This window comes from Pundamilia nyererei, unplaced genomic scaffold, assembly GCF_000239375.1.
Source record: "Pundamilia nyererei isolate P.nyererei 1_Seehausen unplaced genomic scaffold, PunNye1.0 scaffold00020, whole genome shotgun sequence".
Classification (NCBI taxonomy): domain Eukaryota; kingdom Metazoa; phylum Chordata; class Actinopteri; order Cichliformes; family Cichlidae; genus Pundamilia; species Pundamilia nyererei.
In genome coordinates, this window is record NW_005187421.1 from 5,383,336 (window position 1) to 5,400,894 (window position 17,559).

At 39.7% G+C, this 17,559-nt stretch overlaps 1 protein-coding gene across 3 annotated transcripts in view; it reads left to right on the forward strand.

Moving 5' to 3' along the window:
• Positions 1–7,607: 7,607 nt before the first annotated feature.
• slc44a1b (solute carrier family 44 member 1b) overlaps positions 7,608–17,559 on the forward strand; it is a 31,742-nt gene continuing 21,790 nt past the window's right edge. For 2 of the 3 annotated variants that reach the window (XM_005726590.1, XM_005726588.1), the window contains exons 1-3: positions 7,608–7,726; positions 11,758–11,847; positions 15,517–15,659. In XM_005726590.1, the coding sequence (XP_005726647.1) occupies positions 7,670–7,726; positions 11,758–11,847; positions 15,517–15,659 (290 nt within the window). In that variant the 5' untranslated portion in view covers positions 7,608–7,669. Of the gene's footprint in view, positions 7,727–10,945; positions 11,373–11,757; positions 11,848–15,516; positions 15,660–17,559 lie in introns of those variants that run through there. The other variant, XM_005726589.2, reaches the window with a different exon arrangement.

The window sequence follows — 17,559 nt, forward strand, 5'->3', positions numbered from 1 at the left end:
CCCACCCTCACCACCTGAGTTCTGCCAGTGAGGAAGTCCAACACCCGTACTGGTGGAAGTTTTACAAACCGGTGTGTGATTTTGTACTTGTTTATGTTTTGGAAATAATTAATGAAAAATTTATTCAACCAGGATAGCAACAAAAAACACAAAACAAGCAAATGTCAAAGCTGAGCAACCCTAAAACAACAGAAAAGTCCGTGAAAGCAGTCATTGATGTAATTGCCTCCAGATCTAATCAAAGAAAATCTACTTAAATTCATCTACATAGACCGGATCTTTCAGGTTTATTGATTTTTGCTGCTGACTGCAGGTGGAGGGTAGTGAGCATGTCAGTGCTCTTTATCCAGCTGCACTACATTTTAAAGAGCACATTTTAAGGGTGCCTTTTTTAAATATTTATTTTTATCACATTCTATTTTTAGATAATATATTTTAAATATTGTATATTGTGTATCATATTTTATATAATATTTAACATATTTATTCTTTAAAAGTGACAATTCATTCGTGTATTTTAAAGTGAAACAATATTTATATTTCAATTTCATTTCTGCTTTTTACCAGAGATATTTTGTGGGGGTTATTACCCTGTCATAAGGAACTAATAAAATTAATTAAATAATACATTTTTAGTGTGGACCAATAGATAAAAAGCTAACAAATAGGCTACCTGATTTAAATTTATGAAATATAATACCTTTATTTTATTTTATAAGATTTTATGCAATCTTATTAATTAAGGAAAAAAAATAAGACTCTTGATATTGTATGACTGCAGTACAATTATAAGTTAGGTAAATTGGTAACAACCGGTCAAGTACAGGCAAAGAATAAAAATAAAAGACAGAAACAACCAAAATATAAAAACTTTAGTATTATAAAATAACTTTCTATTAGTTCTGTGAGTATTTTGTTCAAGAAGTGCTTTTGTTTTAACGGGTCCGATGAAAATGTAAAAATTAAAAGTTAAACCTGTTAAAAAGCATGAAAAGAAAATCGTTTTTATATCGCTTTTGTATTTTATATTGCTTTTATATGCTTTTATTGTGGTATCAACGCTTCCGGTCATTCTGAGAGTCCATTGATGGAGCGCTCACTTTGCGGGGTTTCTATCGGTCACCAGCAGCTGGATTCACTGTTTCACAATAAAAGACGGCCCAGCTGATATTTCACAATAAGAGAGTTTCCGCTGTGATTCATGTGAAATGAGAACACTGAAGACGCAACGTACTAGATCTTTATTTATTTAGTGATCTTTAACCGGACATACACATTGCTTACTCCATTTTGTAGTTTCTTTATTTTGTTATCTTGTTTGTTTGTTTTTTAAGTCTGGAACTGTGTGAATGTATTCACTGATTAGAGCTCACTGATTGCTGAAACATTTATTCTGTTACTAAGTTGATGTTAGTTTTACTGACCCAGCCTTCACTGAAGTACCTAAGGGGTATTTAGAATTTTAATTCATTACACGTTAATGTGGTTTGCCCTTTTAATGTATTTTAAGTTGCTTGCCCATTTTACTTGGTATTTATTTTGTTTTACTACATTTTACACTAAGTAGTGATAAGGTGGTGATCCATGGAGGGTGTCTGGCCTCTCTGGGAGAGATGAGGAGGAAGGTAGGGGGTTGGTCATATTGGAGAAACTCAGAGCAGAACTGCTAGTCCTCGACAACAAAGGGAGCCAGCTGAGGTGGTCCAAGGACCTGACTAGACACATTAAATTGATGGATGACTCACTGGTAGGACGTACTCAGAAAATAAAATGAATCTCAGACAATAAAAGAAATCCTGATATTCTCACGGAGGAGTCTAGATTTCTTTAGATAATTCAGGAAAATGTTTATTTTTAACTTTATGGTTTCTATTAATCAAAAATGAAACTCAACTTATCAAGATTCTGCTGATGCACTGTTGGATGGTGAAAGATATACTCTTCCTCAATTCCTGTGAGTACATCTTTGACCATCTTATAATGCTGTGATTGCAACCATTCCCCAACTCTCTGTGAATGGTACTTAAATGTTTGCAAATGTATTGTTTATAAGTTTGGGCAAGCCTGCTGAGACCGAAGAAGTTACCTGGATGACACATTTCTCCCACAGAATCAACTTTTTGTGATTTGATTTTCTTACCTGGGTGATTAACAATGAATCAGAATGTTCCAAATACTAAACCACAAACTAGTAAAACACTCACACAAACTGTATGACTTTTGTATAAGTAGGTGAGAGTGGAGCCATTTCATTGGTGTTTGTACAGTGACATCACAGCTTGATTGCTGATCCAGAGGCCTGGCTCCAGATGATCACACAGCTGGATACGTGCGATATAATCATGCATCTGAGCTGTTGTGCCACAGAAACACAATCCCTTCAACTGTCACCTTAAAAATCTTCTGCCGTATACACTCAGTGTTCACACAGACCTGTCACAGAGAAAGAGCTGCCCCTCAGAGTTATTATTTTTGAAAAATCTCTTTAATGTCCAGAGAATTTAAAAAACTTTGGCATCTATTAGGTATTTGGCACTGATATGATGATGTACAGACTTTACTGACTTTAATAAAAGCGGACATTGTCCCTCAGGACTTCCAGGCAATACTTGGCACAGATATACTATACAGGTATACTATGCCGGCCACTCGGCATTTTCAGGAGCTTCCTTGTCCTGATGTCAGTGGCTTCTATCTCCTCCTTTGAGCAGCTTATTATCCCAGCTGATCACCGGTAGGGTGTAGGTTTTGATTGCCCTGATCTTGTTCTTCCCATTCAGCTGACTTTTCAGGACTTGCCTGACCCTCTGCAGGTATTTTGTGGTTGCAGCTTTCCTTGCCTATTCATGGTTTCCATTTGCTTGTGGGATTCCAAGGTGCTTGTAGCTGTCCCTGATATTGCTGATACTGCCTTCTGGTAGTGCGATGCCCTCAGGTCTGACTACCTTAACTCTATTGGTTACCATCCGACTACACTTCTTCAATCCGAATGACGTTCCAGTCTCATTGCTGTATATCCTTGTGGTGTGGATTAGCGAATTGAGGTCTCGTTCACTCCTCGCATACAGCTCGATGTCATCCATGTAGAGGAGGTGGCTGATGGTGAATTCCATCTGTATCTGGTGTCACGGACTCAAGCTCCGGGGACTCGGGGTCCGTGAGCAGCGTGGACTACTGTTATAATTATTGCTGTTATTTTGTGATGTGTGTGTTGTCTGCACTGCTGCTGTTCTTGTGATTCCCCATCCTTGTATGTATAGGCAAGTGGGTGTGTCTGTGAATGTGGCTGAGTACTGGGTTTCAGGTAGGCCTGGTGGGCGTATCCTGTCTAGAGGATGGCCACACCTGAAGCAGATGATCACAAACCCTGAAGCTAATGAAGTGTCGTTGGAGAGCTTCTTAAGGCTGTGGCTGAGCGCTCCTCGGCATGGGATTGTTGTGTGAGACTCCACGTTAATGTCGATAAATGTCAAGTTCAGCGAGTGCATGCCTGCGGTAGTCGAGTGTCCTGACAAGTTGCCTCTTTGTTATTTTCTCCAGGAAGGAGCAGGGAAGACAAGAGCAGCGAGCACGGGGTGTGGGGACACACAGGAGCGGAAGAGCACGGACTTGTGGGTGAAGACACGACACGGAAGTCAAGGGGAAAACACGGGGATCTGTTCTGTGAACTATTTGCACCACTGTAAATAAACGCACTACCTTCATCATTAAGTCCTGCATCTTGGGTCCTCATTCCTCTCATCCCCACGGTCTGCCACACAGACCGTGACATCTGGTATCCATAGCCAGTCTTTTCAATAATCTCATTGAGGGGTTCTGGCTTATGTAGAAGAGCAGTGGGCACAGGACATCTCCTTGGTAGATTCCGCAGTTAATGGTGATTTTTGCTATTTGCTTGAAGTTAGCCTCTAGTGTTGTTTTCCACATTCCCGCTGAGTTCTGTTTTGGGTGCTTAACTACATGTTATTAGGATACACTCATGTGAAAAAGAAAGTTTTCACTGGAAAGAGTAGAGTCCTGTGGAAATTGTATGTACATTTGTGTTTCTTTCAGTACCTCCTTTGTTTCTGTGTTTATACCTTGGTCCCTTCTGTTTCCTGGTCTCTTTCATCTCAGGTATTAGTAGTTATGTTCTATTGTTTGGCTATTTCCTGTTTTATTTTAAAGTTATTCCCTGATTGTGTTCACCTATATGTTCAGTTAAATAACTGAACTAATATAAAGACATTCATACAGATATTTTTTGTGTTCTCATTTTTGCTTAGCTTTTATCCATTCAATAATATTTTTTAAATGTATTTTCCTCTAAGCTGCTCTATTTGACATCCCTTTTATGAGATTTTCATGATTTTTCCTTTGCACCACCCATTCTGTGTTGTCACTGTGTATTCTGCATATTTTTCTGTATACTTGTTGTCTGGAAAGCACCTTGAGTAAACTCCTGATTGTTTCTAAGTGTGCAACAGAAATAAATGACCTGAATTCAAGTCTGGGCCACAGAAGACCACTGCTGTACCTGAGCTCTTTTGTGGGTAATTACAAAAGGGCACTTATCACCATGACAGCACAGCTGCACAAATGACAACCAGCTGTGAGAGTTTACTTCCAACTGCTGCCCCCAGGAAGCATTAAAAGATGTTTGTTTGAACTTTAGCAGACATTGAAGCACACTTTTAATAGATTTTAGCTGACATAAGATTTCAGAAAGCCTGTAATAACCTGGTTGTCTATAACTGTGAAATAAAGTAAAAGCTTGGAAAGTTTAAATTTGTTGTCTTGTTGCGTTTTTCCCGACGATGATGAAGCATCTGCTGTGTCACACTGCCCTCTGCTGCACCAGAGTGAAACTGCACCATCACATCAGTTATAAATACGCAAGGTTTCTTTGTTGAACATGTTGGATGATCCTGTTAATAAACTTCTGTTCAATTCAGTAAAAGTTTATTTATACAGTACCAAATCACAACAGCAGTTGCCGCAATGTGCTTTCTATTTTAAGGTAAAGACCCTATAGTAATACAAAGACAACAGAGAAAAACACAACAATCATGTCCCCATATAAGCAAGCACTTTGGTGAAAGTGGGAAGGAAAAACTCCCTTTCAATAGGAAAAAGCCTCAAGCAGAACCAATCTCAGGGAAGGGCGGCCATCTGCTCCCCGACTGGTGTGAAGGGAGGATGCTGTGGAAGAGAGCCAGAGATTAATAATAAGTAATGATTAAATGCAGAGAGGTGTATAAACACATATGAGTGAAGAAGAAACACTCAGTGGATCATGGGAATCCATCAGCAGTCTACACCTATTGCAGCATAACTAAGGGAGGATTCAGGGTCACCTGACCCAGCACTAACTATATGCTTTAGCAAAAAGGAAAATTTGAAGCCTAATCTTGAAAGTAGTGTCTGTTTCCTGAATCCAAACCGGAAGCTGGTTCCATAGAAGAGGGGCCTGAAAACCGAAGGTTCTCCCTCCCATTCTACTTTTAAACACTGTACTGTTTCTGTACTGTGATGAGCTTTGAAACCCAACTGAAACTCTTCAAATAAGCACGATAACAACAACATTTAATAACAGTGCTAATCTTATGGATAAACATCAAGTCTAGCCAATACCAAGAACTATTATTATTTCCCTACTCAAGAAATTTTATACAATTTCTTGTTTAATAAAGCTGCAGCCTGTGCAGACTTAATTCCAGACTGTTAAGCATGCCTCATGGACATGCTCATGGACCTCATGGAACTCAAACAGCAATCAAATGATTACTTTTTAATTTTTTTTATTTTTTATTTTTTTGTATTCTGAATTACATTTACCAATAAAGTGTGAAAGTCTGAAATAAAAACAACAAAACAATAAATCACTTACAAACAAAAAGTCTTCCTCATACCACTCTTGGATATTCGTTTCCCAACAGCTGTAATAACATTTTTAGTGCTTAAAAATGAAAAGAAAGCATAATTTTTCAAATCCAGAATTTCAATCTGCTGAAACTTTACAAAGGTACAACGCTCAGTGTCTCTGTGGTTTAATAAGATCAGCCATTCTCTCTGAGGCAATACCCAAGTGTTCTCAAGCAAGTGGCAAAAAGCTCATTATGATCCCTGTCTCGTGATATCCATCCCTCCATCCATCCATCTTCTTCCACTCTGGGGCCAGGTCGCGGGGCAGCAGCCTAAGCAGAGAAGCCCAGACTTCCCTCTCCCTGTCCACCTCCTCCAGCTTGTCCAGGGCCAGCTGAGAGATATAATCTCTCCAGCTTGTCCCGGGCCAACCCTGGGTCCCCCTCCCTGATTCTATATGATTCAATATGTATTAACTAATGGAGTTTTTTCCCTTTTGTTGATTTATTGTTATTTTCTTTCTTTGTTTGATTTTGAAAGTAAAACCAGAATAAATGTAAATGAAATGCAAACATGGCCTATTAGCAGCTCTTTTATTCTGCTTGGATTTGTGACTAAGGTTGTTTCACCTTGTCAGACCATGTTATTCCTCCTTTCCCTTGATAAATGCATTAAACACAGAAGTGGCTGAACACTGCCTTGTCTCCATCAGAGTCGGACTGGACACCGGCAGCTAGCACATTGGAAACATTATGGATGAACCCGTGTCTAACTTCACAGGAGCTTTGGTTGGTGTAAAAAGATCAATCAACTCGACACAACTCAAATCCTCCAAACAGACCCAAGAAGTCAAAGGGCACCTCATTATGTCAGTCTGTTTGTTTTAGAAAAGATAACGAAGGAAACTCCATCTCTAATAAAAGTTTTACATTGTCTACTTTTTCCATTTCCAATAACACAATCTTTTTTTCGTTTTGAAATCAGAGACCAAAAATTGCACAGAGTTGAATATTTATAGTGTTTCTTTGTGAACATTTTACACAAGTATGTCATCTTTGCAAGAGTTGCTTTGTTTCAAACTAATTCGTAATTTATTTTGTAATCTTTGGTTCTTCTGTATTCCTGCCATCTTAGTGTTAAGGGAGGCAGACTAAGAAAGGGAGCAAACCTTTATTGCCCCAGCTCCATCACCATCACCTGCTCGCAATCTGTTAAGAACTCTCCAGTATATAAACTCCTCTGTGTGTCTTTGGTCCTTTGCAGTGTTTTCTTGTTCTCACCAGTTAAGCCTTCCAGAAATTTCTTTGGTCTTGTTTGTTTCCTTCCTCGTGTTTCTGCCCGTCTTTGGATTTTTGCCTCTTCCTGACAGATTTGTTTGGTCACGATTGCTTCCTGCCTGATTCAAATGTGATTTTGAGAGAAGTTAAATATTTCTGCTGAACATTGCTGTCTGTGAACTCTTTAAATGAACACATACAGTCATGACGCCCTCTGAAGGAATGGAAACATGACTGTGTGCGTTAATTTGAGACTTTAATGAATCTTAATAAAACTTCATGATTTATGTATGTATATGAGGTTCAACTGCTTTACGTGCCCGAAATGTGACCGTGTGAAAAGTTTAATCTCCCATAACAAGAAGAACGCAGGAAAACACATGCCCACACCCCCCCCAGTGTTCAGCCTGGTACAACAGTAAACAATAAGACAAAAGCTCTCTGTCCTCTGCAGCCTGATCAGACCTACATCACTGCCGTCCTCAGTCTGACAGCAGCACCAGGACTCTGCGGAACCCTCCGGGACCCTCCAGGACTCCCACAGGAATATGGACCCCAAGCGCCTCTCCTCAAGCTCTCAGCAACAGGTTCGGCTCAGGCAAAAGGTAAAAGATCTGCTGCTCTTCACACAGCAAACGTGATTATTTTACATGAACACACACACTCAAAAAAAAAAAAGCAACGCAAAAATGAACAAAACAATAAAAAAGTGGGTTTGGTTTCACTCAATGACTCAGCGAGAATCTGATTATTATTTACAGGAAAATTAGTGGGAGAAAAAAGTAAACTTACCTCCAAAGTACTACAAAAAATACAACAACAGTATGATAACAAAGCACTGACTGGACAATGAATACAGGAGTTTCTAAACTGACTGCAGTACCTTTATTGAGGAGTTAAAGTGCAATTTGGAAGGTGAGGGAACCCTTACACTTTGTTTCATGAGCTTTGTGTACAGGCTGTGATTTGCTAACCCTGCTGCTACTCCAATATTCACCGTCCTTTGTGGAGAATTAAACTTAACAAGATGAAAGCAGAGAGCTTCATGGCTCAACAATACAAAGCAAGTTTTTTTAAAAAAAAAAAAGCACTTTAACCCCTGATTTTAATCATCAGAAACAATTTGTTGTTGAGGGATGACCTGAGGAGGTAGGGAAGCTTTCACTGCAGCAAATGTATGAGTAAAATGCAGCAAAAGAAAACAACTGCATTTAAACACAAAGTGTGGAAATTGACTTATTTCAGCCTATGAGGGGCTACAGGAAGTTAGCAGAGTGAGTGCAGCTTTAAAGACAAATACAAAAGTGAAGGAAACTTTGCAAAATCAGTGTAACACTGAATGAAAATCAGCATCCTCACTGTCTCACACTTACAGTCACATCAGCACTAAAACAGTTTAAGGAGGGGCACACGGCCTCCTGCAGAAGCTGCTGTCATGAAGACCAAATCCCTTACTTCATGGCAATCAGAGAGAGTACGAAATAAACTTTCGTTTTTAGTCTTTGGGCGGGATGCCATGACAGCCTATAAAAATGCTAAAAAAGGTGATCACAGCTGAAGGCACGCCCACGTTAACAGATGGTTTAATGAATGCCTCAAAGGAAAAACTGAGAATTTCTTTAAACATTCAGATCAGATTTCAACTGAAGGAAAATCCTCCTTTAAATTTATACCAGCAGTAGCAGGTCAGCTCTCAGATAAAAGTTCAAACACTCAAGCTTGACATGATGAAAGTTGAATCTACAGTTTAGCTGTGGTTGTAGAAGTGACACAAACATGAAGAAGTCCTTTCTCAGAAATCTAATATCTAGTGTGAGAATGTGGTGTGTGAAGAATTCAAAAGCAGGACACAATCAGACCAAAAGTGAGTCATTTATTTGGCTGAACAAAAGGTAAACAAAAACCAGAAAGAAACCAGCATCCACAACAGGCACAAGGAGCAAAAAAATTAACTTGAGGAATACAGGAGCACAAAGGAAGACAAGGTTGCAGGACACAGCACAGGTGAAAGCAGTTAATAGCAAATGAGAATAAGGGAAATGATTGTGTTAGTGCAGAATACAAATAGTACAGCCTGCAATAAATAAACAATATAGTTACAGTAAAAGTGCCACAGGTGCATAGTATGATGTGCAAACTTTATGTACACAATAGTGATTAAAACAAACAAATAAAATACAAACATTAAATTAGGTTAAGTTAGACAAGTTAAACAACATGGCTCTGTCTGTATTTATAACAGTTCCATCCTTTCTTAATCTATGACAAAAATATTTTGACATCATGCATTATGATTTTCAGTCATTTTATGAAAAAAAAAAAAAAACCCAAACAAACCCGCAGTTCTGCCATCATAGTTTTCTCAGAAGGGACGGTATGCCTGAAAATGCACCTGGCTCTGAAAGCTACCAACTGTTCATCCTCACAGAGATCAGAACCAGGGAGACAGGCCCAGCTACAAACATTGTTCAAATATTCCTGAAAGGTTTGTTCACCATCTGCTCTGGCTGCTCGATTGTCAAACTGCACGTACTTCAGGATATCTTCGAGTCTTCTTCTAGATCTGTCTCTTCGAAATATCAGAATGTAGCCATTAGAAGTCAAAAATCAGAACAAAATCTGTACAGTGCTAAAAATATTTCCACACAACTTTCTGTTTCCCTTTCCTTTCCTTTCCACACCAATGGAACAGTTTATATTAATAGCTATGAAAAGTTGTTAAAGTAGAATTATGACTAATTCATGGTAGGAAACATTTCTATAATTGAAAATACCGCAGCAGCTGCATGGCTTCATAAATGAGCCAACATAGTCTCTTGGAGGTATATGAACGTAGTGATGCAAAGTTCAAACGCCAGCCTTTTTTCTTTCTTAGCTATGACAGTGATAAGTCCAGCATGTGGAAGAAAGCGCATGTTGCTGTAGGATGGTGTGTTGTGTATGTGGTGACTGGTGGAGAATGTCAACAGTGCACTGAGTGTTCGCATGGACGTGAAACAAAGATGTCACTTCTTTAAATGTTGCAGGAGCTCTGCGTGGCAGTCTGTCGGTGGAGGTCAGAGGTCAAACTGCTTTCTTTAAAAGCTTTATCAAAATCAGCAGGTTTACAGTGACAGACACAGTGGCTTTCTTCAGCATCAACAGCAAATGCACACTGAGGAAGAGGAGGGAAATGAAAGTACATAAATACATACATGCAGGGGAGCTGACAACACCAGAGCAGCTTCTTCTGCAGCACAGGTCAAACTTATCATCCCGACAGTGAAAACATCAAAAGGATAAACAGTATTTGTAAGTGAGGAAGTTTACTGAAAATTAATCTTCAGCTCCTCTTATTTTGGTCGCCACAGATGATCATTTGCCTCCATCTCCACAACAACCCTCTGTATGTCCTCCTTCACTATATCCATGAACCTCCTCTAACGTCTTTCTTTTTCCTCCTGCCAGCCAGCTCCACCTTCATCATCATTTGTCCAGTACATTCACTCTCCCTCCTCTGCACATGTGCAAATCATCTCAGCCTCACGTTTCTGACTGAGCTCATTTTTAATCCTGCATCCTGTTTACTCCCAATGGAAATCTGAGCACCTTCAGTAGCAGATATCAATCTGGTTTGCAGAAATGTATAATTGCGGGATTTTGGGGGAGAAACTGAGGTTTAATTCTTTATTTATTGCATAGATTGTTGCATAACTTTGGGGTATTTCACTCTGTTTGAGAAAACTGTTGATGATTACTTAAAAGATGTGACTGTTTAGAGTGTTTTGTGTTACTTTCTAGTGTAGATTAGCTCTACAGGGCAAACAGCGGCATCTTGCCTTTAGAATGGATTTAGTGGTCAAAGCAGGTACTGCAGCTGCAGGTCAAAAACGGCTTTGTTGTTCTGCTCCGCTCACGGCGCGGGCACAAGCGCAAGCGCAATGAGATGAATGGCCGCAGCACCTGACGGCCCACCAGGAAGTGTGGCGGACAAATCCTCGGCCGTTAATCCCCGCTCGGTTAGGTACCCGGAGTAGCCTCCGACAAGTAGAATGCTCAGCGGGTCGGAGCGTTCTGTCTGACCGTCGGGACCGTCTCCGCTCCGGGTTCGGCCTCCGGGATCACGCGGGGCTGGTCGTCTCCTCCTCGCCCCCCACCCCCCCGCCTGTCGGGCTCCAGACCCCGCTGCTGCTGAGCTGAAGCTCTGTGAAGCTCCGTGAAGCTCCGGGCACCTCCACCCTGACTGCAATGGGATGCTGCGGTAGCACGGAGGTAAGCGCGGCCTGGTTCGGTTCGGTCCGGTACCGTGCTCGTTCTTCTAAGCGTGTCCTTCAGCAGAGCGCCGGTGTGTGTTTATTTTGTGACCGTGAAAGGGAAACCGGTCCCGGGGACCAGAGCGGGCCGAGCTAGGATTAGAGCCAGCAGCTCGTTTAATCCAATTAGCTCCAGCCGGGAACAGGCGGGTAACCGCGGCCTGTGAGCGGCCCCGCTCCGCTCTCTGCGGCCGTAAACAGACACGGAGCTGGGGGATGGAGCCGAGTTAGCAGGCCGGGGCAGGTGGGATAGAGGGAGGGATGGAGTTCCTGAAGGCCCTGCTGTGCTCTCACCGTGTGTGTGTGTGTGTGCGCGCGTGCGTGCGTGCGTGTGTGTCTTTCAGAGGACAAAGAGAGAATGGAGACCGCTGGAGGACCGGAGCTGCACAGACCTGCCCTGGTTTCTGCTCTTCACCGTCTTCTGCGTCGGCATGGTAACCACAGAAACCCTCCATCAGCACCCACATCACTCACAGTACTACAGTAATGCTACAGTAATAAAAGACACAATACTACGATGATAATATGGCGATAGTAACCTGGTATTCCAGTGATATTACCTCAGGAGTACATACAGTAATGTTGCCACACGACACTACAGTACTATTACTGTAATACCCTGGGTATTATACCTCTGAACTATAGTAATATTACATTAATGATATGCCTAATACTACTACAATGATAACAAAGTAAATATTACAGTAAAGATGTTCTCATAACTACAGTAATTTTAGAGTATTAATACCAACTAATAGTACAATGACAATAAGGTATTAATATCCTATTATTAAAGTAATGAGAACCTCAGAACTACAATATTATCGTAGAAATATTGTTCTTAGTACTACAGTGATACTACAGTAACATCCCAGTATTACAGTGATGATACCCTCGGATATACAGTATCAATACAGTAATAATAGCACACAAAACTACAGTGATACTCCGGTAATTGCAGTTAATTACAGCAATTACAGTAATGGTACCCCAGTACTACAGTAATAATACAGTAACAATACCCTCAACATTACAGTGATATTATAGCAATAAGAGTTCCAAACAATAGTAATAGTGCATTTATATCACCTCACAATAATATAGTAGTACCACAGTAATAACACTTCCTGTACTACAGTGATACTGTAGCAATAGCACCCTCCTGTATTACAGCAATTATACCACCAATGCTACAGTGATACTACAGTAGTGATACCTCATAAAACAGTCATACTATGCTAATAATGTCCACCAGCACTAGCTGCTAAGTAAAATAAAAGCACAAATTATAGTAGATTTTTGGGTAAATAAGAGCCCACTTGTGATTATGAGCATAACTCTTCTGTCTGTGTTGCTCACAAAATAATTTTATCAGTTTATGAAGGATTATGTTCAAAATCTCTAACGATAACTGCAATAAAAGTATTTTCACTGTTAGCAATCTTGATCCCATGTTAGCCATTATTTAAAAGTTACTTGCTTCGTTTATGAATATTTTCTGAGTTACAAGCGGAATAAATTTTAGTTACTGAAATAAAAACTAGACTTAATTAAAAAAATGAAATGATATTGTTACTTATTAAATTCACCTTGGATATTTTGCCCAACGTATTCTTAACGTGTTCTTTGAAGCAGGTCATATAAAAAAACAAGGTTAAAATCATCACTTCATTACAAAGACTGGAAGAACATAAACAATAATGGATATATAGCTCATAAACGGTGAAATACAATGCTTGTCCTTCCTTCTCGAGAGACGATCGAGTGGTTTTTATTAAGGCTTTCTGTGGCTGAAGTCAAATTAATTAATAATAAAAGTAAAAGTAACACAGCAACGGTCATACCGAGTAGTAAGGACAATTCAATTCAATTTTATTTATATAGCGCCAAATCACAACAACAGTTGCCTCAAGGTGCTTTATATTGTAAAGTAGATCCTAGAAAAATAGATACAGAGAAAAACGCAACAATCATATGACCCACTATGAGCAAGCACTTTGGCGACAGTGGGAAGGAAAAACTCTAATGAGTGCCGGCTATTTGAGTCTGAAGCAGTCTGAACAGATGTAACCAGTAAAGTGGCTGATGGCTAAAAATGAAACTATGTTTTATTTTGTTTTTTAAACTTAAATGAGCAAATTTTATTCACTGACACTAAACCAAAGATTTTAAATGAAATAAAAATACAAATTATTATGAATCTGCATCTTACTGACTGATAAGCGTTGACCCAGAAAATCAGGCGAGTGAATTTAGCATTTTCTGATGTTTATGGTTGAGGGTTGGTGCTAAAATGTGGAACAAGCCTGTTTTAGTCTAATGTTTTTCATAAAGAACGGACTCTGAGGCTTCTCTGTAACTGGGATTTGGCTGAGCAGCGTGAGAGCGCATGACGGTATAAGCAAGACGTGGGAGATGTGTGAACACTTTGAGAGAAAAAAACATGTATGAAAAGTAAAGTCGGTGAAACTTGCTTTTACAGCTTTGTCTTGTTAAGAATCGACTTGAAGAAACTGTTTGCACTGTAGTTAGAAGCCCCTTCAAACTGCTGCCTGCCTCTGTAATATGTTTGGTGTTGTTGATGTTCTAACAGCGTTTCTGTTTGAGTTGATTTATGAGGAAAATTACTTACTGGACATGCAGCTGAATACTTTTCTGCTGCCAGAAGCACAGATACAGAAAATCTTTACCAGCTTGTGCCACAGTGACTGCATTCATTTTACATTTTAACCCCTTATTGTAAATTTTGACTTAATAAGTCTTCAGTTTTTTAATATTTTATATACAGTTAGCCATTGTAACACAGTAATCGCTGACGATGGATTACTGCTGAAATGCCGCTGAGTCTTTGCCCCTTAATAAACATGGTTAAGTAGTTTTTCTTCCTTTTCAGCTTAGTAATTACACAACTTTTGGGTTCTCTTACATCTTAAATTTCTGAGAAAAAAACTCAGAAGTAAAGAAAAGACAGCACAGATTGCTTTACTTTTCAAGGTGAAGTGGAAAGATGTTCATTCGCTGGCCCTGGTGGGTTCAACAACTCAAGCGTAAACGCTGTTAGAACATCAACAACATCTCCTGCCAGACTTATTGAGGCAAGCAGCAGTTTGAAGAGACCTGTAACTACAGCACAGCAGTGATAAAACTCATTTTTATTTGCGGCACGTCTGAAGGCAGAAGGCCAGGCTGTATGATGCGGGCAAACTCTCTGATTATTTAGGTGTATTATTTTTTGACTCGGCACCACGACATGTTTGGTTTTATTAAATGCCTCATTCTAACCATAGCTGTTAGACTCAGGCTTGTGAAAGTTGTGAGGTACCTGAAAAAATACAATCAGAATGAATTCTTTTCCAAACTATAACTTGATGGTTAATTGTGTGGCTCTATGTGGACCACACTGAAGCATGTTATTAAACTATATATTTCTGCCCCTTTATATAATTTTTTGGGGGGACTGAATGAATGTGCACATCTGGATTAAGATTCTTGTGGTAACAGGAAGTAGCAGCAGGAGCAGAGCAGGCAGCTGATTGGCTTTTAGAGCCTCAGGCAGAGCTCTGACTGGTCAAGAGTCGTTTGATTTTACAACTGAAGCGAGGACAGGAATAGATGCATGAAAATTTTATGATGAGTAGAGAATAAACAGTGAATCTGAGCCTGTTCAGGTCAGAACATCTGCTATTCAGCCCTGATTTCTGAGGATTTAAACTTTTTAGATGTCATGTGGTCTTAGATTTTTCACAGTGATGTCCTGACGGGGTTTTTACTGGAACTCATCCTGAGTTTGGTCATTTTATGTGCTGCTGAGACGAGAGTCATGAAAGTTTCCATATATATTCATAGTCTGGTGCGAGTATCAGTACAGATAAAACACAACAGATTTTCCCAACCATGCAAAAGCTGAAGGCCCAGATTCAAATGTATGCAGTTGATCAGATTAGATTATTGACTGAAGATAAATTAACGTGTAACTGGAGAATGTGACAGCAGTAGATGGGATACAGTGCACTGAGGGATGAGATTCAGTGAATATAGACAGCAAGAAACGCGCCTGTTGCTTAAGGTGTGTTGCACTCGCTGACTCTCTTTCTATCCTCCAGGGCAGCATCTGCGGGTTCACCATCGTCACCGGCGGCGCCGCTCGCCTCGTCTTCGGATATGACAGCTATGGCAACACTTGCGGCCAACGAAATGAACAGATTGAAGGCGTCAGGCTGAGTGGCCTCGACCACACAGACAGGAAGTAAGTACTGAGGTTTTTACTGTTCTTCGTACAGTTAAAGTGTTGAGTTTGGTACTGTTTGACAGGAATCTGTGCATTTTGAAGTTACTTCTTCTGACTATTTGAGAAACAAAAATGTGATATTTGAGTAAATATATACTCCTCTTAACAAAGCAATGTTTAAAAACAGGTTATCAGAGGAGAGATTTTGTGTATGAATTTTTCTGTCGGAAAAACTCGCGACTACAGGAATTCTGTAGTTTGGCTTGTCTTGGTTTATAGGTTGTATTAAGGTGTTCATCTTTACAGTTTATAAAGCTCTTTCAGTGCGTAGCAGTTTCGATTATTGTGTTGATATTTTATTACACGGTGCTGTGTTTTGTGTCTAATAATTAGGATTTTATTGCATAAATATTTTTGGTTTTTTTTAAGTTATCAGGGTCTTTTTTGCAGTTTTTGTTTCATTTATTTTGTGCTCCTGGTGGTGATATATGTAAATAATTTAATTTCACTGTAATTCTTTAGTATTTTTGTTTGTATTCTGGTTGTGTTGCACGTCTGTCCTGTACAGTCTGTCTTTGTTAATTTGCAGTATTACTGAAGTAGTACTTGGGTATTTTTAGAACATTGTGGCAGCTCATCCTGGCACTTTAATACTCGATGCGTTTGAGTTCCTGTGGGAGAGTTCACCATTGATTATGCTGACACTAGCTGAGAGCTGTGACTCATCTCACACACACACACACACACACGCAGAGCTCCACCTGCTGGAGGGCGAGCAGCTGTTGGAGTTTGGAGGCGATGTCAGACCTACTTTTACACACGGTACAGATCTTTGTTAGGCATCTGTCAGCTCTTTACTGTGTCAGACTGTTTGATCTCTGAGACATTCTGACTGATGTGGGATCAGATGTAGTCTTTCAGCTGATATAAACCCACGGGAACACGAGGCTGAACAGAGAGCGAGGTGATTTCAGGTGAAGTGAGCGGGATCACAGGATCACAGATTCCTGCGCCTGTAGGAGAGGAACGGCAAGGGTTTGAGTCTCTGCAGACTCTTTGTGGCTCTTTGTTTCCATTCGTTGTTGAGTCACACGTTTCTCCCACATCTACATTCCTGCATTCTGCTCAGCTTTAATCCTCCTCTGCTCAGACTCAGCTTCTATTTTTACTCAAACACTTCTGTTCATGACTCAAGTCGGGATTATCAAACTGGGCAGACTGGGCAGCACTGCCAAAATTCAGCAGTCAGTTCAAGTCTACAGTACGTGAAACAGTCAGATAGTAGCAGAACTGATACACGATGGACTGAAGAGCAGGCAGCTGATGTAGTGCTTCTGCTGGGTTTTCTATAATAATGAGGTTGATTAATAATAAAATGGATCATGAGTATAAAATTATAACTTACACTCCGTTTATCCAGTTTTTAAAGTATATTTCCTTAATGTGATTGCATTCTATTGCAGTCTCAACACGCCTCTTTTAATAGAAATTAGATGTAAAATATTCCTGTTCTTAAACATTTCTGCAGTTGATATTTATTTGAATGTGATCCTTTAAAACTGATACTTTAAAACGCACTGAATAAGTAGGTCCATTCAACCCTACTGAAGGCCTTACCTGCACTTAAAGACACTTATCAGAAGAATTTTTGCTTTATTTATAATATTTGGTACTCTTCTAAAATCTGGAAAATTGTGCTTTTCTTTTAAAAATGCATTGTGTTCTTTATCAGCAATTCCTGAAATTAAATTTTGATAAAGTTACTGGCTTCATGTCTTCATATTTATTAGAAGATGGAGATTTTTCTGGTTTTAGAAGCACCATTTGTTAAATGGTTTAAATGCCAATCCAATGCTGACCTATTTGGTGTCACTCTTTTTTAGATTTTAAGGTCTTTGGAGGCATTTACCTGCGTTTT